The 23,484-nt window shown below is 32.4% G+C and overlaps 2 protein-coding genes across 10 annotated transcripts; one reads left to right on the top strand and one right to left on the bottom strand.

Moving 5' to 3' along the window:
* The first annotated feature begins 167 nt into the window (after positions 1–167).
* LOC131946917 (coiled-coil domain-containing protein 6) lies at positions 168–8,862 on the top strand. Of its 9 annotated transcripts, none has more exons than XM_059307932.1 (12): positions 342–511; positions 1,356–1,446; positions 2,138–2,212; positions 2,381–2,640; positions 3,101–3,250; positions 3,883–4,011; positions 4,322–4,425; positions 4,585–4,742; positions 4,823–4,979; positions 5,078–5,196; positions 5,324–5,529; positions 5,648–8,862. In XM_059307932.1, exons 4-12 carry the CDS (start codon positions 2,413–2,415, stop codon positions 5,717–5,719), a joined length of 1,323 nt encoding a protein of 440 aa, XP_059163915.1. In that variant the 5' UTR covers positions 342–511; positions 1,356–1,446; positions 2,138–2,212; positions 2,381–2,412; the 3' UTR covers positions 5,720–8,862. The 9 variants fall into 9 exon arrangements, with proteins under 9 accessions (XP_059163920.1, XP_059163915.1, XP_059163916.1 ...); XM_059307934.1 differs by having other exon boundaries at positions 376–394; XM_059307937.1 differs by lacking the exons at positions 342–511; positions 1,356–1,446 and adding an exon at positions 168–186.
* Positions 8,863–10,478: 1,616 nt separating this feature from the next.
* Positions 10,479–23,133, bottom strand: LOC131946932 (tetraspanin-33). Its single transcript, XM_059307980.1, has 9 exons — positions 22,852–23,133; positions 20,975–21,160; positions 20,670–20,744; positions 14,966–15,061; positions 14,618–14,737; positions 13,904–13,954; positions 13,683–13,790; positions 12,482–12,561; positions 10,479–12,312 (listed from the first exon to the last, which is right to left on the bottom strand). The coding sequence occupies exons 1-9, from the start codon at positions 22,987–22,989 to the stop codon at positions 12,303–12,305; spliced, it is 864 nt and encodes a 287-aa protein (XP_059163963.1). The 5' UTR covers positions 22,990–23,133; the 3' UTR covers positions 10,479–12,302.
* Positions 23,134–23,484: the final 351 nt, after the last annotated feature.

Here is a 23,484-nt window from a genome sequence, read left to right as displayed (position 1 = left end):
TTTATTAAACTTTTTAAAAATATTATAATATATGGATCTAGAATCTTTATCTAATTCTTCTTATGTATTCCAATTCAATTTTTTCTTCTTCTAAAAACAACGGAAAATTATCCATGCCACCACTTTGCGATCTATAGCACATGGATCGTTTATTATACAACTACCAAAAACACAGTAAAAGATAAGGTATTTTATAAATTTTATAGATAACTTTAAATTATTGCTTTTGAAATATTTTAAAAAGGTCTAAACAACTTTTTTTAAAATTTGGAACAGTACATTTCTTACTTTGAAGTTGTAAGGTATTTATTTTTTCAAATGCTCCCTGTGCATTTTAGAAATCTACCGGAATGGAGACCAAAATCAAGGTCTCTATTAATGGCTCATGTTGACAGTAATCAGTAAACAAATCCAAAATACATATTCTTATTAGAAACTGAATCGTTGTTTACGATAAAATGTTTTGAAGCTAGAATATATTACATGCACATAAAGTGGATATCTACTAAAGGTGTTGAAAAATTAGAATCGCATCAATATCTTAAAATAATAAAAATATCCCGTCTTGTCTTAGTCACTGATCTGATGTGAGGTGTGAGAGTGAGTGTCTGGCTGGACTATCTCTCAAGTCTTCTTGACTTAGTGACAATCTTCTCTCTCCTCTTATTATTATTATTGTTGATAATATTAGATAATTAGAAGCTTAGTTAATAGTAAATAGTCTTACATGCTAATAAAATATTAATGAGACAATTATTTGTCATGGTAAATGAACTAAACTAAATACTGTAGGTAGGCCTAACTGTAAAAGAAAAATTCAGAGGCCTAGGTCAACATTTAAAAAGAAAATTGATTGAACAGTCTGCTCAAATATTTAAGTAATAAAGTATTGATAACAATGTTTGAATCATGAATCTAAGAACTTGATTAAGACATATGGAGACTAACCACATAGAATTAATGTCTTACTATTAAAAAAACAACCGAATTCAGTTAGATCTAGACTCTTCTTAATGTCACATCTGCCTCAATATTGAGTCAATAAGGGCCTACTCAATAGACAGTGACTAGTTACTCAATGGAGCCAATTAGCCATACCCATACAAAATATGTTAAAATTTGGGACAGTGTTTCTGTGTTTGCTGGCAGGTCTCTAGAATACTCTAGCTAGAGTCTAGATCTACAAAAAATTTCATATTTGTATCTAGCGTTTTTTTCTTATAGTTGACAAAAGTTTGGTTTAGGTGTTTTATTTTGTTGTAGTATAGTAGACTGCCTGCTTTTTATGTTAAAAGCCTGTATGTTTCATCAATTAATTGTAGTAGGGGTTCTAATTAAATGTTAAAATATTGCAGTGTAGAATAATCCCTGAGCCCTGACAGAATGTTAAATCAAAACAGTGACACTCAAAATAAAAACTGATACAATACTTGTGGTGATTATGAAGTAGGCCTACTCTTTTTTATTTAAATTTTTTTTGTGAGCCATTAGCATTTTTTCTTTGAGCATAATTTTATTAGGTAGCATTGCAATAACTATTTATAGAATAAAGATGGAAACTATGTAACTGCAGTGAAATATGAAATAGGCATAATATCTATATATATAATTCTCTTCTGGGAGATGTTAGAAAACAAGCTTGCAGTCCCCTCTCTTCCTCTCTATCGCTACCACCCCCCCCCCCCCCCCTCCACCTCACATGGTCTGGTGAGCTGTGGTTCACGCTAAATGTTTACATAATACAATCGTAGAGCCGGGTTTGGTGACGGCTATTAAAACTAAGAGGAGGCTGCTTTCACTGGGGGGGGGGGGTTAGTGTTTTAAAGCAAATATTTTCAGTGGCAGCATTGGTACTGTCGAATTCACAAATTATGAATTACTGAAAAGTAGAAAAAACAACAACTAAATAGCGACGTATGATACACCGTGGGTCGGCTCGTTATCAGTATTGTAGAAAAGGCTTATAGCCTGCCATCCATTTTCTTAGATTTCATGAGTACAAAATAATTGTTATAAGGTTTTTCCAACATAGTTAAATTGTCGTCATTTGTTCAAAAAGTACTTGCAGGTAAACTTATGATGTTGAAAATTAAGCTACATTATTGTTTTTTTTTTTAAATATATATTTATTCCATAGAACTTTACAAGCTCATATTTAATTCCAAGCCAACTCTTACAAAAAAATAAACAGCCAATATAATCAACTTAACAGGTAATCTTGTAGTTTTAAAAAAAATTCAGGCTTACTTATTTTATTACTACACACTACTTCGAATTTTTTTGTATAGATTGTAGTTAATACCATTACCATGCAACTTTATAACATATTTATGTTTATGAAAGTCAATGTATTATTATTAAGCTGTCCTTTTTTATCAAGGTGTAAACTCACATAAATAATTTGCTAAAGAAATGGCAGACAGTGCCAGTGAGCTAGAGAGTGATACCAGCTCTATTGATGGAGGACCAACATTTAGCATGAAGTCCCCCTCTCCAGCTCAAGCTGAACAGCTGAATAAACGAATTGAGTCACTGCAGCAAGAAAACAGGGTCCTTAAAATGGAGCTTGATACTTACAAGCTGAAGTGTAAATCCTTACAAGAAGAAAACCGGGAGTTAAGGAGAGCAAGTGTTTCCATTGTTAGTTATTTCATATTTTTTAATTTACAATTGGTTAGTTAGTTTAGTTTGCATTAATCTAAAAAAAACCAGTGATAATGTTAGATCTATTTTGATTAAAGATGCAATGTTAATACATCATTTACAACTTCACTAAAAATTTGCTTGAAAAAGATAAGACTTAAGTTTTTTTTGGAGCAATTACAGAATAATTCTAATGACATAGGTAAAACAAATGGTGATGTTTCTGAGTATTCCTTGTTAAAAATGTAAAGTATGCTACATTAAAAAAAAAAGATGTTTTTGGGGCACAGCATATGTTGAGATTGTGTGGCCAGATCTTTGTTTTTGTTTATCACCATTCTATGCTCATCTCTACAGTGTTACTAAGTTTGTTATGGTTAACTTTTGCTCTCTCGTAGAAAAGCATGGTATAAAAATAAAACAATACTGCAACTAGAAATAATTTTTCTACTCCTAGCAAGCCAAAGCAGAGCAAGAGGAAGAATTTATTAGCAATACATTGCTTAAAAAAATTCAGTCCTTGAAAAAAGAAAAAGAAATGTTGGCTATGAATTATGAACAAGAAGAAGAATATCTGACAAATGACCTTTCACGTAAATTGTATCAGGTAAGATTAGCTACTTTATCTAATTTTAATAGTGTTGTCACTCGGTTTAAAATATAATTTTGAGTAAATATTAAAATTGCTAAAAACATTTCTGCTCTTTGAGTGTTATATAAATTACCTTTTATCTTGTGTGACAATGTAGATGTTTTCTATTTTTCAAACATATGACCCTCCACCACCTGTTAAGGGAGCTTACCAAATGTTAAGGGGGGGGGGGAGCTTATGTTATACACACAGTTGCAGTTCTAGTAAGTTCTACCATCACTAACTTAAATTCACTTCAAACCACATGAAATTTCTAATAAAGAAAATAAAGAACTCTGGTCTTCCTACAGCAGTTATTAATCTTTGCAAAGATTAACTTTAGAGGACAAGACATAACGTGAAAGCATCTTTTCAAATCGACAATAAAGACTTCAACCAATAATCTCAAATTTAAGAGCATTCTACTAACTCAAATTCACATTATACACCCACTTTCCCATCCTAACACCACCTTTAAAATAATTAAATATTTAGTAAGTCTTTATTTACTTTTTAATGCTGGTCTTAATATGGGTGGAACATTGAACTCATGTCACAATTAAATTAAATGTTTAATATGGTTTTACTATTATGCTGTTTTATGCTAGCTGCGCCAAGAAAAAATTGAACTTGAAGAGACACTGGAAAAGGAACAAGAATGCCAAATTAATAAACTAATGAGGAAAATTGAAAAACTTGAGGCTGATACTTATAACAAACAGCAGACACTTGAACAGGTATCCTAAATTTACACAAGATTTTGCAAAGTACCTGACTGTCAATCACTATTAACATTATTATATTCTCTTTTAAAACCTTGATTTTTTTGCCAAATGCAAATAATGTTTTTCCATTGTTCCCCTTATAAGCTGGTAATGACTTAATATGAATACCATTTTATTGATCTGATTTATAAATTTAGATGTTACTGCTATAACCATAATTTCTGAAAAAAGTTACACATACTTAAGAATTTTTTTTCAATAAAGATGAGAGTATCTTTGTTAAAAGCAATTATAGCAATTTTAACAACTCTGATTTCTTTAGCTTCGAAGGGAGAAAGTAGAACTAGAGAATTCTCTTGAACAAGAACAGGAGTCCCTTGTAAACAGATTGTGGAAAAGAATGGATAAATTAGAAGCTGAGAAAAGGTACAATGGTACATTTGAACTGATGCTATTAACATTGTTTTTCTTTAAGAGTGGGATAGTTGTATTTTCTTTTTACTAAAAAAAAGTCACATAACAATTATTCATTTTTATTATGAAAAGCAAAATTCCATGTTTAAACTGTAATTGACTCTATCACAGACTACTCCAAGAAAAACTAGATCAACCTGTCTCAGCCCCACCAAGCCCTCGTGATATAAATAATGGGGACACAGCATCCAACCTGGTGCAACACATTGACAGTTTGAGGTCCGAGGTCACCCGACTTAAAGATCAGCTTAGAAATGCACAGATAGAACGTGAGTTTACTAAGAATATCCTAGGCTGAATATTTGGAAGTACATATTTGTTTTTACTAACTTTGTCTGTTGGTCTACAGATGCAGAAAAAATGGCACAGTATGCACAGGAAGAGAGACATATCAGAGAGGAAAACTTGCGGCTGCAGCGCAGACTACAATTAGAAATGGAAAGACGAGAGAATTTGTGTCGCCATTTGTCAGAATCTGAGTCTAGTTTGGAGATGGATGATGAACGGTACTTGCACTAAAATACTCTAGAATTATCCTGTTTTTATTTTTATATTTTGCTTGTAGTTGGCAATAACTGTATAATAAACTTTTTTTAATTTGAAGACACTTCAATGAAATTGCCAAACATCACGAGGCAACTTCCAGTAGTCATAATGTAAGACCTCGAACAGTTTCAAGTCCAATTCCATACAATACCAGTGCTCCCAGGTCTATCTCACCAAGTAAGCCAGTTTATGACACATGAAATCTTTAAAAAAGATGTTTCAGCTAAGTATTAATTGGCTCACTGTGTTTAGTTATTTTGTTGATGTAGTGAATGTTTTCTCATTTACCCTTTTTGTCTTGTAGGTTTAACCTACGTTGCAGCAAAAAGTCCACCCAGTCCCATGAGACGCCCTCAGTCAGGACAGCCATTCCATCCACCTCCCCAGCCTCCCAACATGCCCCACAGCCACCCTTATGCTCCAGCTCCTCACCACCCTAGTGCCTTTGTTGGTCCAGGTACCTCCCCACCTGTATTTGGTGGCGGCTTCAACGCTAATTCTGGCATTCAGGTTAGTTTATAAAAAGACTAGGTAAAGCAACCCCAAAGTTGTAGAATTTAAGGTTTCATACATTTTAAAAGTTATTAATTAAAGTTATTTCAAAGAATTAATTTTCTCTCCTCTCCAGAAACCTAGAGTGTATGGTGACAAATTTGCTAAGCCCAGTGGATTCCATGGTGATAAGAATGAGAAGACATAAAAAGAAATGGCTAACTGATTGATTTATCTGTGATGGCTAAGGTGTCTTGTCATTAATGCATCTGGGTTTAAGGATGGGGCATCTGGAATGTGATGCTCTTAAGCTGTACATTTTATACTGAATTTGTCTTCAAATTTTGCACAGTGCCTCTCTAGAATGCTGGCTGTACTTTAATACATTTTGCTACTCATCATGTAGCACCTTGCAGTTATTCATTAGTGAAAACTCTAACACTGAGGGTATTTAGTAAAAATACATGTTTTTTCTTATTATTCAGTATTCTAATACAAATAGTTCTTATTTGTGACTTAGAATTTACATACCAGTAGTCAAAAGAGGATACATGTATGGGTGATCTCAAAAGTTGAGTCATGATGGTAACTGCTTGTGACCTGTGCATTAAATAATGTCTGCTTATTCAGTATTGTCATGTAGATTTTACAGACATACATAGTGTTGTATGCTTTATGTTTTTAATTTTGATTAAGTAACGCAGTGATATTTTTTTCTGTAAAGCTAGCATGTAACTTTGACTAAATTCCATTGTCCTTCGAGTATTTCAAAAAAAAAATTGAGCTTCTATTTGTTTGTATTCCATTTGTTTTATCTTACAACAGCAGTGTTTTTTTAGATGCCTATCTATAAATTAATGTTGAGAAATAAGTGCTGTATTTTTATAATGTTGTAAAACATATCTCTTCATTGTTTAAGTCTTGCAAATTCTTAATCAGCATTTAATGTCTATGCTTATCAAATCATTATGCCTTCATCAAAGCAAAATTTCTATTAAGTTGACATTTTTTTTGCTGTAACTACAGCTTGTTGTCTTTGAAAATAATCATATAACTTTGGTATTTTATTTTCAACAGCTTCAGTTAATTCAGTGATTAGTAGATATGTATACAACATGGTTAATAAGTTAAAGTTTTCGTGAAATTTAAATAGAATCTGAATCATAAGTATTATTTCATCCAGACCGAATTGATGTAGTTCACAGTTAATCACAAATGATTTTGTAAATTACATTGATGCCATTTTTTTAAATTCAGAAAAAATAGAATTGTTCATTATTATTAAATTTTAAAACTTGTATTAAAAGCTATTTCCAATACAGTTTATATTGTTTTATTTTAGAAGCTTGAATGTGAATGACCACACCTATGAAAAGTTAAGGATTAGTTATGAAGCTCTTAGATATAACTAAACTAGTTTTGGGGTTGAAATCCAATAAGTTAATACTAAAATAATTCTAAAGATGCTTTTGTTGTGGGATACTTTGAGATGAGATAATGATAAGGCTTAAAAGATTTAATTGGGTACATTTAAGATGAGTAAATGGGAATTCTAAACAGGTTCTCTCTTCCCCCCCCAATCAACCATAGTGCTGTGAACACTGAATTTTATTATGATTAAGTTTTAAAAAATTGTTTTTGGGTGTTCATTTCATTATTTCCTCTTATTCATTTAAATAAAAATGTTTTTACTGTGAGACACTAATTTTTTTTAGAAATACTTTACATATATTATGACTATATTTTCCACATCTTACTTTTCAAATTGTAATACAACAAAGTGCAATGTTTTTAATCCACATTAACTAAATTTAGTTTGGAGAAAGTTTCAGTGTTTTATAAGCAAACAATTTTTTAGTCAGCCTGGGTTGAGTTTTAAATACTCTTTTAGACTTAAAATATTCTAGTCTTAGTTCATTGGTTTATAGAACAAACTGTATTAAAATTTCACATTTGATTTATGTTTTGTTGATGTTTTCTTAATTGTAGTGTGGTTTGTTTCCTTGTACTTGTTTTTTTTTAGTGTGAAATATTGTTTTTATAATCCTTTCTGAATTATACATTTGGACTTTATTATGATTATTTTATTTGAATAATTGGTCCAGTAAGATAAGTATATTAATTATTACCCAATTGCTTTTTGAATATGTTAATTGTGATGTTTGGCTAGTTTCTTTAATTGCTTTATTTTAAATGTCAATATTTGTAAATAGTGTTGTTTCCTGTTGAAACTGATGGTATGTTTCTACCAAAATTTTGAGGTACAGGTAATTTCTCTCAGCTCACGTGCTTTTCTTGGCTCCTTTTTTCAGTAAAGAGAATTTACTATTTGCTGACTTCAAATTATTTAAAACATCAAAATCTTTGTCAATACGATGATAAAAATGGTAGTTGTACAAACAGTTATAGCAACATATCATAAATATTTTTATTTAGATTATATAAGTTGCAGTCTTGGGTCTTAAATCTGTTTACTGTTAAAAAATATATCAGGAAGTAAGCCCTTATTGCCATGTTTAATATAGGCTTATCAGTTTTTATCTATTAAATATATTGTGCTAAAGTACAGTCATAACAAATAGTTAACAGTAGTAATTGTTATGAATTATATAGTTAAATTTGCTAATGTCTGACAAGTTTAAATTGTTTCAAAATTCACGAATTTAACTTTCATTAGCATTGAATATTTGTTGCTGTAGTGTTTGACAAATTTATATGTTTATTAAACATACACAGAAATAAGCGTAGATATTTCCAGTTACATAACAGCTATAAAGCAGGTTTAAAACAAGTGTTATTTTTTAGTTTCCCGAGTATAAAGACATGATGTTAGATTGAGAAGGCAAGTCTCACCACAGGAGCTTATGGCACAGACAGCACAATTGTGTTAGCCTTTACAACTGTCACCTGTGATAACACATCATTCTGGTGTCCTTAATTTTCTTGGTCTGCTGTTTGTCAAATGATTCCAAGTGCAAAAATTACCTAACCAATGTTCCAAAGATGTTTAAAAATTCTTTCTAAGAAGCCCAAATAGTTTTTAGTTAAATAAATTTTATTTCCTGTTACACTGGAGTTAATTAACAAGTGATGGATGTTTTAACTAATGCTCATTCCCCCAATGTTTCATAATCGGTTTTCCAATCACGATTAATTGTGGACTTTTCTTAGATATTCTTAAATCGAACTTTTTGTGTAATGGGGTGTGACCAAATTACATAAAATAGAAACTTAGCTGTTAGTATATTATTTACCCAATGCTCCATCTATTGTATATATAACTAATTACTTTTATTTCCATCCAGAAAATATTTCTGTTGTTGCTTTTTTGTACAAAATTTTGTTTTGTTTAGTGACAATTAAACAATTACAAAATAAACACCAGTTGGATTTTTTTTGTATATTTAAGTCAACATGTTCATTGTTCTCCTCCTGAGATTAACATTGATAGCGAGGTGTTGTAAAGAGGGGAGATGCTGTGTGATGAACAATATTTAACAGAAACTTAGCATCTAAGCTGGTTTTGTGAGTAGATGAAAAAAAAATAACATGGCATTAAATCTATTATTAAGTGTGTCTAATAATAAATTGCGTTGACGTTACTTTCCTTAGTTTATTGTAAGATTTTTTGCAGATATATTACATTAGCGTCAGAAGGGAGGCACCAAATTGAAGAGCTACTTTCAATACAATTTTGTTTACAGTTAATATATAGTTGGATGACACCAAATTGAAAATAGTTACCACACTCGGATATCCTCAGTAACAACACCAGATGTCACCCATCCTAGTGATGCCACTGGTCTTTAACTTAACTGAATCTGACAAATAATAGATCATACATTCTAGTTGAAACGTTTTGAATATTGCTTGTTGGATTCAGTGAGCTGACCTACTATTAGATTGATGACAAGTGACCCTCGGCTCATAAGTTTATTGCTCTTGGCTCAAAATTTAGTGCTGATATAGGTTACCTAGGTTGGTTCTTGGCTCATATTTCTTTTTTGCTGGCTTTTCATTGCTCATTTCATTACATCACCTAACTGCCCATCACCCAAGTCTGACACCCACATGCAACCTATGTGGGACCTCATTTGTAAATGACCACTTAAGACAGGAGACAATATGTTCAACTCACACTAGGACTTGATCTATCGTCCACGACGAATGTTAGCATTCTGACAAAAAATATTAATCATCCAAATATTTAAATTAGTTTTAATATCCATTGTGCTCTTGAGTGATAAACTTGTTAGTTTGTCAACTGCCAAAAGCATAAAATGGATAAAGGAAAAAAATTCCAGGTTTCATTGATATTTTGCTAGACCTGGTAAATATACAATATTTTTTCCAGGTCTCCATTTCATGATGTGATTCTCTGTTGTCAGTCTATTATAAATAGCATAACTTACCAAATACAGTCGGTTAACAGCATTTATTACAATAAAAGAAGGTAACACATTTAGTAAAGACTAGATTTAAAATTTACTGACCACAAGGAAGTCATATAATAAAAAAGCATGCTTCATTTCCATTATGTAATTCAAATATTGCAAATGGAATAATAATAATATTGTCATATATCTAGTTCACATAAGATATTTTTTTAATGTATTGGGTAATTATTGGTTTCACAGTAAGAATTATTATGATTGGCCTTAAATGCTAATATATTTTATTAACATTTATGGGCTTATCAGTAACATAATTAAGAATATTTTTGAGGTAAAAAATTTTAAGAGGTTTTCTTATTGTTAAAATACATTTTAGCATCTAATAAAGTGGCATGCTTTTTCTCTGCAGAACAAATAATAGTACTGTTGTTAGATAACTTAGCTCTTAGACAAAGTCTTAGATGTGTTTTATGGAGAATGATTTTTGCAAATCTTAGCACTACATTTTATAAGGAAATTCAACTCAGTAGGCCTACATGAATTACTTGAAATAAAAAAGCACATCGTTAAAAGTATGGAAGCATTACTTTATTTTAAAAACATACACTATGTAAACTTCAGTAAAACTGGTATAGTAAATGTTATTGATCTAATTTAAGTAAAAAAAAATGTATATTAAGATGCTGTTATAATCACAGAAACAAAAGAACTGTAAAGTTTCAGGAAAAATAAAAACTTGAACACAAATATTATTAACAGCTTACTTTGTAAAAAAGTATCTTTCTGTTATTCGGTGTAAATCCACACATGATTGTAATCTCTAATAAATTATAGAGGTAATAAACAAGTAGTTTTTAAATAATATAGAAACCAAATTAGAAACATAAGAAAAATAGTCCATATATAATTGCCGAGGTTGACTTAGTATTAATATAACATTTTTGTTTTGTGTAAAAAAAAAAAAAAACATGAAATATTGCCTATTAAACCGCCGCTTACAAAACAAAAGTACTTTCAAGATTCATAAAAAAGTTCTTGATTACCAATGTCTCACTGACTCAGTTTTGAGCAGTTTTAACTTTGCAGTGTGTGCTTTAGGTTGGTGTAAATATTTAAACTGTGTGTAAATATTTAAACAATTTACTACAATAATAAAATGTGAGCATAATGGTTTTCTGTTTTGGATTCTGTAATAATCAACATTATATCTAAGAGTGAATTATTATCACATAAACACATATCTTATGCAAATAACTGTTGTTTAAACATATCTCATTTAAAATCCACAGTTCTGTAACATGTGGTTGATTTAATTAAATGTGTTGAAAATTGCTATTGTGGTTAAAGTGAAACATGAAAAATATACACGGTATGATATTAAGCCAGCACTATGCCTAAAATCATATGAAATGTTACAAAAGCAACTCAAAAAAAAAAAAAGAAATAACTTTCAAAACTTTGATACATTAGAAATAATAAGCTAATAATAGACTACATATAATACTATTTCTAATTACTTGGATGTAAAATATAAGTGGAATGAAAATTTAGGTGAAAAAAAACTTTGAATACAATTTTTTTATACAAATTATGCTTTAAGAAACATTGCTGGAATGCTGAGATCATATTTTTAAAAAATACTGAATTAAAACTGTGTGTGTGATTTAATTAAAATGTGTTATTGAACAATAATATTTAGTAGTGATCAAGATTAATATATATATATATATATATTAATTTATATTTTAAAATAGCATTTATAATTATTAAAATACTATTTATTATAATTAGTAATAGTTATTTCATAAGTTAATGAATATAAATGTTGACAAACCTAAATTTAAAAAGTTTGAGACAGTTGAACCCTGATGCTTATAAGCTTAGGGTACAAAAATATAGGAACAAAATGGCAAAGTAAATTAATTGTAAGAGACAACATCTAATAACAATAATAAATGAGATTTGATTTCTTTTTAAAACAATTCATAGCATAACAATGTTTATAAGCAGCTATTGCATTGACAGTGAGATTTAACAAATCTAACATCAAGTCCTGTAAAGTTGACTGATTTGCAGCCAAAAAAAAACAACCATTTGTAAACTAAATGCATCATATAAAAAATGAAAAGAAATAAGGAAACAAAATGTTAAAATCAATAATTTACAATAACAACCGCATGCTTTTAAAATACAAATACTTTTTTACCCAGGATTTAAGTAACTTTGTGCCATATAATTAGTTTAAATGAGCTGATTTTTTTTCCCGAATATTTAAAAAAAACTAAATTTAGTATATCAGTTTAAACTACAAAGAACATGCTTAAAAATTAGACAGCAAAATTTTATTTAAAAGAATTTAGCAATCAAATGATATGGCACAAGCTTTACTGTTTCTCTTTAAAGATAGCTGTAAAGATAAAATTTGGGTAACTTCAAACAACCTTATCTAAGGTTAGTTAAAAAGTATATTGAAAATTTCCAATATGTGATAATTTAGTTAGTAAACCAAATATGACTTTACTCAATAATAGCTGAGTATTAACTATTGGTGTAAAAAAAAAAGTCCAATTTATGACCTGAAGTTATCCACACGATACCACACACGATATTCTTTTACTTTACGCAGAAAGTAGTATGACAGTAAAATTCCAAAGATCTGTTAGGGAAAAAATAATAAGTTCCATGAATAACTAAATTCTATATAGTTCAATTGTGTAAATATATTAAACTGCCTCGATTAATGTGAATATTTTTTCGGTCAGGCAATGGAAGAAAAGTAGCTATAAGTAAATACACTCTACAGTTGTATAAGGGCTGATAAACTAGGGACTGAACAAATTATCACAAAATTATCAGCCTAAGTTTAAAATACTCATTAAAAAAATAACCAATAAAGGACTTGGTCTGATCATTCATGTTGGGCATGTATGCTCCTTCAAAAAGAACATAGTAGAATGATTATTTAAATATAATATTTAAGTAACAGCAGCTGCTTAAATTTTTCAAAATTGAGGGATTTTGAAATGGCTGTCGAAATTAGAATAAAATGTCTAACCGTGGTTTAAAACATAAAAACTATGTCTACTCAATTCATGAGACATTCCAGTATTTATCAATGAGTGTTCATGCTGGAACTAAATTTGGAATCCAAAAAAGAATTTTTAGAAAAAACTTTCTCTGTTAATTCTTATTTTAGATCTAGATCTATATTACATTAGAATGATTTTGTTACAAGTTGAGAGAAACTACCAAACTGAGTGAAAATTTAAATATATAGACCATTCTTTTAGTGAGGTGAAAAGAGACTTATAAACCTTTGTTACCAGAAAGACGGGAAAACTAAAACTGCCAGTCATCAAGAAAATAGGCAAAATATAACTATTTAAGAAACAGTGAATTTAATGATAGGTGATAAACTCTCTCTAACCCCTCCACTTATCATGAACATAGGCAAATTACCAGTTAAATAATAATTTTCCAACTCTTCTACTTTCTAAGTTATTCTATCACTTTTAGAATAATTAAGTAGTTATTTTAGGTGACTATATTATTAAAGGAGACCAATCTAAATCTGAAATAAAATAATACTTTAAAAAGCATGTTGGCTGGGGGGAAAAAGATGTAGCTCTACGTTAGGGCTTATTGAAAGGTGAATTGTCTTGATGTTTTTGTTCTCTGCTCATTGTAAATTACATAGAAATCTACAGTATTTGTTTGGAAATAATAGAACAAATCAGCCCCCCTCCCCCTTCTTTAAACCTGCCAATCTATGATTACCTGTGGGATAGCAAATCCCAAAGCTATAGCCCCAACAAGGTCAAGGTGTTCCATAAGCCAATGAATAAGAGCATCTGTGCAGCCCTCTCTGTGTATCAGCTCAGATATCTAGAGAGAAAATCATAAAGCCAGTCGTTGGTGACCTTGCATGAAGGAGGAAATTATATTTTTATTCATATCCATGTTTTTTCTTCTTGAGCACATTAATTAAGGTAACCTACCGTGGCATTCCCGGTTATTCGAAAACCACAATCTTCTGGCAAGGTCACCCCCTAGAAAAAGAAATGTATTAAAATGCTTCATCATAGTGAAAATGAAATGCACACATAGTCAATTCCCATAATGGCTTAAAATGGCTCAAAGATGATTATCGTGAATTTTCAATTTAATCCTGCATACCTTGAAAATTTCAAAAGAAATATGTAGGAAAATATGAATAATTTAGGTATTTGTTGTAAGTAATTTTTAGATTTTTTTAAGGCTGCAAAGAAGTAATCAGATTGTAGGGGAATGTGATTACTAGTAAGATTTTAAAAAATCATTATTGCTGTATGGTATTTTTAAAAAGCAGAACTCCTAGAAATAAGTTTAATAATAAATGAATGTTGAGTGGTTATATAGTGATGATGTGCAAACATTTTGATCCGTCTGCAAGTATTAATGTCATGTGCAGTGATGTGCACTGTCTGGTCTCTGCCTGCAAGTATTAATGTCATGTGGCATGATGTGTTAACTTACAGGTCTCTGCCTGCAAGTATTAATGTCATGTGCAGTGATGTGCACTGTCTGGTCTCTGCCTGCAAGTATTAATGTCATGTGGCGTGATGTGTTAGCTTACAGGTCTCTGCCTGCAAGTATTAATGTCATGTGCGGTGATGTGTTAGCTTACAGGTATCTGCCTGCAAGTATTAATGTCATGTGCTGTGATAACTTACAGGTCTCTGTATGCAGCAAGACTTAGGGACACCACAGGGCTGGGCTTTGTCTGATGTACACCTGTACTCATCATTCTCCCGCTGGTAGTCTTCATACGACCTGAAGCCACAGCACTTGTACTAGAAAACAGAGGGGCTACACTGAATTGACACAGGCTAGGTTTATTAACATGGAGAACTGTACTAGAAATATACCGACATTTAAAATTTACACATCATATTGGTGCCTTTAATGACATTTATACAAATTAATGATTAGATTTTTCAATCGATGACAAAAGGAATGAGATCAAATATAAAGCTGTATACTGGAGAGTTAGAAACATGGGTTATGGGTGAAGAACATACCCGTGTCTGCAACCAGTCAAGGGCCACGTCAATTTCTGGATCTTTTTTGTAGCCTTTAATAGCAAACATGAACTCAGAACTCACAGCATATGGAAGCTGAAACAAAAAAAGATTTTCGCATACAAACTCAAAAGCAAATTTTTCACACGAGGAAATGGGAAGGCAAAATCAGATATTGATAAATGGCATCATAAAGAGGAAACACAAGATTAGATTGGTGGGGGGTGGACAAGTAGACTACTTATGGACACAAGCCTAAGTACCTAGGCTGACCTGAGTGGATAGCACTATTGAGTATTAGCACCTGACTGCTGTGTAGAACTACCCACCCAGAGGACCAGAACTGCTACACATTCTCACTGAGAAACATTATAAACATGACATCCTATATACAAGATAACAAGAACTAGACTATCTTTCTATATTTTCCCCAAAAGGAGGGGGTAGGTTAGATGACTTAGTGCAGTCAATAAAGGGTGAGCAATATATTTTTTGACAAGCATCAAGCTAACACACGTTTAGAAAACTTTGCATTATTTGTTTGGTTGCACTTGTTCTCCACCCGATAAAAGCCTGCTATCATATATATATATATATATATATATATATATATATATATATATATATATATATATATATATATATATATATATATATATATATATATATATATATATTTATATATATATATATATATATAGGCCTACATATATATATATATACATATATATATAAATCATCATTTCTAACTCAAAACCCATAGTGATCAATACTGTAATCACACTTGTCTCCCCTACCCCTATCAGTATCTGTGAAAGCCATCATTACTTTTTTTTGGGTCATTTTTTTAGCTCCGAAAAATAAAATAAAATAGCAATACAACAAGGCTACTACAATAAAATAAACACTGAGGCTGGAAAGTAAAAAGCTGCTAACATCAACCCATACACCGGATACACCGGTCGGATGACGGCTAGTACAGCGTCATTCAATCTTGGCGTGTTTTATGCCAGCAGACGATACATTAGTGGCTGGCCAAGGATGGGCTCACAAATCGATAATATCCCTTACACTGGCGATCTACCAGACCGCTACACCTCACATCAAATGTCATAGGTTGTGTACAGTACACAGGGAGGGTGCGGGCAAACCTTTCTACTGCTTAAGTGATTCAATAACACAGACGAGTGTAGACGATGTTGTTCCTTCCAACATTCGAGCCCATTATAGGCACAAGAGATATAAAATCAAGACCTAAAATCAAGGCCTATTTCTCAGTTTAAAAAAATAATAAAGTATCTCTGCATTAGATGTGTGCTATTTCTTAGAACAATCGGCAGAAAATTTTTAGGAAAGTAGCGACACACTCACACATACCAAGACTTACACACACGTGCTATACCGATTACTGCATGGTTCCATGACCGTGCTGTTTATAGGCCTATGTAGCAGACGACTTTTTTTTAAAGATGACTCGTAAATATGTGCAGACGAGGTTATAAGATATGTTTTATGCTGCCCCGTACTTTAGAGTAGATATTGTACGTCAGGAGGTGTAAGAAAATGTCAACATGTAAACATTACACAATATCGGTAACATACATTATACATGTCAATGACACGCAGCGGGGATTTGCGTAAAAATAGTAGTAAAATGGGCGTGTTACGTCATTCTAATACCTTTTAGTGACGATAAACAGTTCAAATTGCGTGGTGTCATTTATGGAGGCCATGCCATAAAATAGCATAATGTACTATTACTAGTTAAAAATTACCCACTTCCCCTCCAAAACACACGACCTCCACTACACACTTAGCCAGAAGCTTTACTCCCAACCTAACGCTAGTTGTAGACACGCTTACAGTTTCTTAAACATGTATGGCGACTTGATGGGAGATAGACACTGCGACAATAACATCGAAAAACGTAGCATAGGGGTCATCCATAAATGACGTCACGCTTTTTTTTGACGATTTTTACCTCCCCCCTCCCCTCCGTCACACGTCGTCACAAAAAGCCAGACCCCCCCCCCTAAAATGACGTCGCACCTCAGCCTACAACCCCCCTCAAAATTGCAGTTGAATTTAAAAAAAAAAACAGCTATATTTTTCCAAAATCTTGTCTGAACTCTCAAAATAGAGTATTTTAATCAATTGTTATTACAATTTATAAAAACAGTTTTCTAAAACACAAAATAACGTCTAAAATTCGTTTTCTAACATTGCTTTTTTATAATGCAAAAGTGTGACGTCGCACCATCTGACCCCCCCCCCCCCCCCCTCATCACACACCGTCACAAAATTACGGACCCACCTCCCCCCTACGAGTGTGACGTCATTTATGGACGACTCCATAGTAAATACTGTCGGGCATTTTTCAGGATATATAGAACTTTAAACCCCCCCCCCTCCCCCGGATTACAAACCCAACCCCCCCCCCCCCCCCCCCCGGTGTCAGTGTCTTCAAGTACGAATATCGCGATGTCAACAATGACTGTGAGTTGCTAACATGAAACGTTCCTGGTCGGGTATCAAGTGTGAAAAAAAACAACCCAACACGCCCGAGATAGTGAAATGAATACATTATATCTAATTTGTCGTCTCTCATCAGAGAAAGTTGCTGACACCATTTGAGAATCACTCAGCCAATGGCACACAGAGACAGGAAACAGGCACCATCCACGGTAAAGGGTAAGGCTATTATGTTCCCGATGGGTTCAAATGACACTGCATGAAAGTACAAAATTACTAAAATAAAGTATAACGCACCCACAAGACTGTACCGCCCATATGTTGTTATTAGGAAAAATTGCATTGTTTTCACGTCCATCTTGTCCGGAGTACATTATTCAAGAACACAAACTTATTTTTTATGTTGACATATCTTAAAGCCCAGTCAACTTGCCGATCAAAAAGCACCGCTAATATGCAAAATATTCACGGTAGTAGTAATAAAACCAGAATTTTTAAAAATAATAATCAGCTTTGAAATGTAGCCTATTAGACATTTCTTTAAAAACGTGTATTACTTATTTCGTGAGCGACAAATGCTTTTACTAAAATATCCAACTACGAACTATCCCCCGAACCCGCACTGAAGGAAATGGGGGGGGGGGGGGCTGACTTTGGTTGACACGGTAGGGGGTAAAGAGATACGATGTACCTATAACTTGCATTATTAAAAAGTAACTGTCGATAAACATTGTAAATCAGTTAACAAAAACCAGAGCTCTATGAAACATCGTCACAACATACCCACGCCTACCAACTCAACATATTCCAGCAATATTAGCATGACACTAATATGTTATTGCTGCTTTTAGCGCCACATACATTAGTTGCGGCCTCTAGTAGTAAAATCTTTGTTAATTTTAATAATCAGGTTAAACAGTAATTTGATTATCTCACTCGGCTCCCTAAATCTTGACCAACGACATACTGACTCCCAATAATATATCTCATAATAAAGTGTAACTGGTGCATAAGTACAAATGTGCCCAACAGGAACTTAGTGTACAGCACATGTTGAATGTTTAACGGATGGAAAGAGCTTAGTGTTAGGTGGGAGTGTGGGAGCCTAATAAGTTACTGGCCATATTGACAGGGACCAAACTGATTAGGTTGATAATTTACTGTTTCCTGTCTAAATGTGCCTTTAGCTCCAGTGCTGAGTGATTCTCAAACAGTGTCAGGAGCTTCCTCTAGTGAGGAACATTACATTAGATTTTATGGGGCAGTTTCAGCAGTGACACCTTTTGAAATTCTGCTTACATCCCTCCTTTTTTCAAACACCTTACGCTCTATTAATAACTGGATACACAAACCATTTGAAATCAGAATGGAATGAAACAAGAAACTATAATTTGCTGTTAGAACTAATTTCAAATCAAGAGGATGAATTACTTTTTTTAGTTTTGCAATTCAAACATGTACAATACAAGTATGTAATTTACATATAATTACAGGATAACAGGGACTCAGAATATTTCTTCTTCTTCATTCTTAATTTTTAGTGTTGGAAGAGAATCCCTACAACATAATTAAGTTATTACGTGTCAACTGGCTATGCACTATATAGGCCGTTGACTCCGATTTCAGCCTGCTTTTCTATTTGGATTTGATTCCATAGTCTTTGTCCAACCAAGAACAAAATACAAGGCAGCAGTTGTTTGATTTTAGAGTTGTCTCTCCTAGATGAATGGCTGTCCCCGCTATAGAGCCCCATCTGCCCAGGGGTTTGAACTCGGGATTTATCGGCAACTATGAGCTTAGCCGACCCAACCACGCAGACCTCTCAGAATATTTGATGGGGGGACGACGACGAAACACATGTTTAATTTCATAAAGTAAAGCAAATTTCTGCTGTACATTTTAAAATTTATAATAGAAGTAATTATATCTAGATCTAAATCATATGTTTTGTGACCAGTTTATTTAAAAAAACTTCAATCACATAGCATTAGCTATTAATAACAGGACATGTAGGGTATATTTAGAATATGGTTACAATAATTTCCCTAGAATGGGTTACATAGGTATCTAGTGCAATACAACTAAGATCTCTCTAAAAAAAAAGCATCTTGCATAATTAAAAATAAATGAAATAGAACTGATTTAATTTAAAGATCTTAATTAGATCATCTATTTTTCTATGAGCAGTCGTTCCTTGATATACAAGTGTCCAAACATATTAGATCTTAGATACAAGTTGTTGAGCAAGCTTTGAAATACCAGAAAAGTTTAAAATATAAGGAAATTTGAGTTATTTTTTAGACAACTTGTGGGTTACTGTAAGGACAGTGTGGCAACTAAAGCGGGAGTGATCTGCCGTAAACTTTCTCAAATATACTTACATAACACTATGGGGGATGGCAACTCAGGATATAGACATGATTTTTAATCGATTTTTAATTACTTAAACTTTTTAAAATAGAATAGAATCTTGTAGGAAAAAGTATTGTGTACCAAGTGAACGGCAAACAATGTGTGTATAATAGTGTGGAATTTTAGTACTTTCTAAACTCATGCATTTTTTGAGAAATCAAAAATAGCATAAAGTACTACTTCAGGTGAACGGAAATTACTCAAAATTTTAAAGAAGGCAGAGAATTATATCTACTTATTTGTGAAATTTTGTCTATCTGTATGAAACAGTACTCAAGTTATAGGCTTTTGAAAAAAAACCAACAGTAGAATGAGTACCACTTCGTGTTATCAGATATCGCTGAGACGTTGATACAGAACTAAAAATTTGATATAACACTTATATATGAAATTGCATGTTCACAGACACACAACCACGCACACAGACATACAGACAAAATTGAAAAATAATGTTTTTCCAACTAAGGGAGGTGTATAAGGTCCAGATTAGTAAAATTTTAGAAAGTATATACCACTTTCATTACAATGTCTTTTATTATGTTTCCATACAATATTTGTTTTTTAATAAGTATATTTTTCTTACATTACAATAACAACAAGGGTGGCTTTTTAAAAATAGATTAATGGCATTTAAATTAATTGCTTTGGAGAAAATTGCTTCCAGACAGGAGGAAATAGGCATATGAAACAGGCATTGGAAATAATTAAATATGTATCTCAAGGTACCACTGATACAGTTTGTCTAATGCTACAGCAGAGTTTTTGTAAACAGTGGAAGTGACAAAACTCTGACTTTGTTATTAAACTCAAGTCCACTTACCTGTTCTCTGTAAATGAAAGCAATAATCCCTATTGCTATCTGAACCAGGAAACATAGCACAGTAGTAACAAGGAACTGAAAAAAACAAAACAAGAGATTAATTTGATAATGTCCTGCCATCTTTTAAGACTGCACATAAAGTTCAATCAATCATCTTTTTAGATCATATATTAGGCATTTATAGACTCACAATTTAAATAATAATTAATCCGTGTGAGCTAACAAGATATTTTAGAGTTAATATTAGCAATATTTAATATTATAGTTGTTTACAAAAGAAAGTTAGTTCTAAATCAATAACATACCAGTTTGAGGAGAAAAGGTTTCTCCATGATTGTGCCAACCATTCCACATAGAGCATTGATTGTGATGACTAGACCAACTACTATCAGAAGGGCTGTGGGTACAGCTAATCGGTTGTTGACTGGTTCAATTCTATCCCTGTGGAGTTCTACCAGTACTCCAATAGCTATCAAGATTATGCCTACAAACTAAAGTATACAAAATAATAATAAGATGCAAATACTAATTTTACATTTTCTAATATGGATATTAATCAAATTAATGCTTGAAAAATGTAAACATACACAATGATATTTTAATTCGTTATAATTTCTTAAAAGCAAAGCAGTCCCGCCCTGGGCCAGCAAATAGCATGGTTGCTGCTAGCAAATAAATAAATAGAGAAATACATTGACTGAGCATATGACTGCTAACCCAAAAGTCTTGAATATGGATACCAGAATCAAGACAAATGGGGCAATGAACTCACCACACTATCCCTTTTATATGTCCACGTCATTAATTTTTTTTATGCTGATGGATTGCAAGTGACCAGCGTTACAAATTATTTAACTTGAAGAAAAAAACTAAAGTGTGATCTCGATTTATGAATCGGACCATAAAATATGTTTAAATTTGATATTAAATATTTTTCAGGGAATAAATCTTTTTTTGTCACGTTATTCATTATTCAGGTAAATGATGCAACTAGTATTGGAAAACTAAGGTTACATAGCTTTTACTAAACATAAACAATTAATTACACAATACTTTAAATTATTTCTTTTCTTGCAACTGGTTATTTTCAGTAAAAAAAATTAATGAAAATATCTAGCAATCATAATGAGCAGTGTTTCTTCCAGGGGGGGGGGGGGAACTTGAAAATTTTGGGAGGGGGGGGGCGGGGGGCGGACACTGTTAATAAATTATATAAATTTAATTTTGTTCGGGGGGGGGGAGGGTAAATTGAGATGCCTGGAAGAAACTCTGATAGTGAGTGAAATTTTTAGTACATTTAGATGAGCATTGAGGTCATTAAAGGCATTTATAAGGCTCAGATGTTTTGAGCTGATGGTAGCAAAGAAGGTGGCAGCCTCAGGATCAAATGGGAAGGTAGAGGATTGTTGGGTTTAATGGAGGGATGGTAGGTGAGAGAAGGATGGTGGCAGCTGGCAATTTGTATGTATATATGCATAATATTTTATTTAATTTAAAAATAATAGTAATATCCAGTGGGTTGGATGTAGCTCATCCTGTATACACGTATCTGGAGGAACATACCACCCTGCCACCACCCAAACCCAGAAGTGGACGTCCATAAAAATTTCATGTGTCTCATGATTTACTTCCAATATAGGCCTATACAAATTTAATAACATATATTGCTTATGTGTACAACTCTAAGTTGACAGAGTTCAGACAAGATTTTGGAAAAATATCATGTTTTAAGAAAAATTCAACTGCAGTTTTTTTTTTTTTGGGGGGGGGGGGGGGGGGGGTTGAAGGCTGAGATGTTATGTCATTTGGGGGGGGGGGGAATTTGGCTTTTTGTGACGATGTGAGACGGAGGGGGGGGGGGGGTTAAAAATCGTCAAAAAAAGTGTGAGGTCATTTGACATTTATGGATGACCCCATTCTAGATTGAAAGATTCTATGAATATAGATCTAGTAATGAATATGCATGGCATAAATTACCATAAAAATCAATCAATCGTAGATCTAGATCTTAAGACTAAATACTAAATTTAAATCATATTCATATAGTTAGTAGTTACATTTATAATTTTATAAGTAGTTAAGGAAAGGCTTAACAATATACAATAATAGATGATTAGAATCTAGGCCTAAATAATATAAAGAAAATATGAATCAGTGAGTATATAACCTATATATAACCTACCAAAAAGAGCAAAGCGTAAATGAATAAAAATAATTTATTGCAGCTAAAAGCAGTTCTAGCGCATAGTGGATGCAAAGGATGTTTTCTCTTTTGATGAGCTTCTGGAAGCATTTTTTGCATTCCCTCCGATCCAGCCATTATAAACAGCTCTTAATAATTTAATTTTTAATTACAATAGTCTTGATCGAATACGATTTTCGTTGGTAGAATTAAGAGTCTGTAAGTCACTATATGATCTAGAATCTAGATATTTGTATCTGAGCTTAGTGACACAAATGTATAATCATAATAATAATGAATGAGTGGACACCGCCGCTAAGTTGGCCAGGTACCAATTTTTGGTGGAATTTCAAGTAAGTTTAGATTTAATTACAAACCTAGGCCAACAATGGCTCAAATATTTTGCGAGTTGATGGATTTGCAAAATAGATATAGATCTAGTTTACACGCAAGACGGGTAGCTTTAGATAAAAGTAAGCATGTTAAAAAATAATTAAATCAATAATTTTTATCCAATCTGGCAAAAAAATGAAAGCTTTTTTTTTACTTGTGTGTGTGTGATTGTGTGTGGGTGTGAATGTAACTGTGTGTGGGGGTGGGGGTTGCTAATTTTTTTTTAAAGTGATACTACTA

Source organism: Physella acuta, unplaced genomic scaffold (genome assembly GCF_028476545.2).
Source record: "Physella acuta isolate Inbredline_101_S28 unplaced genomic scaffold, ASM2847654v3 ptg000575l, whole genome shotgun sequence".
In the NCBI taxonomy this organism is placed as follows: Eukaryota; Metazoa; Mollusca; class Gastropoda; family Physidae; genus Physella; species Physella acuta.
Note: the sequence above shows the minus strand (reverse complement) of the source record. Positions and strands in the feature narration are given on the sequence as shown.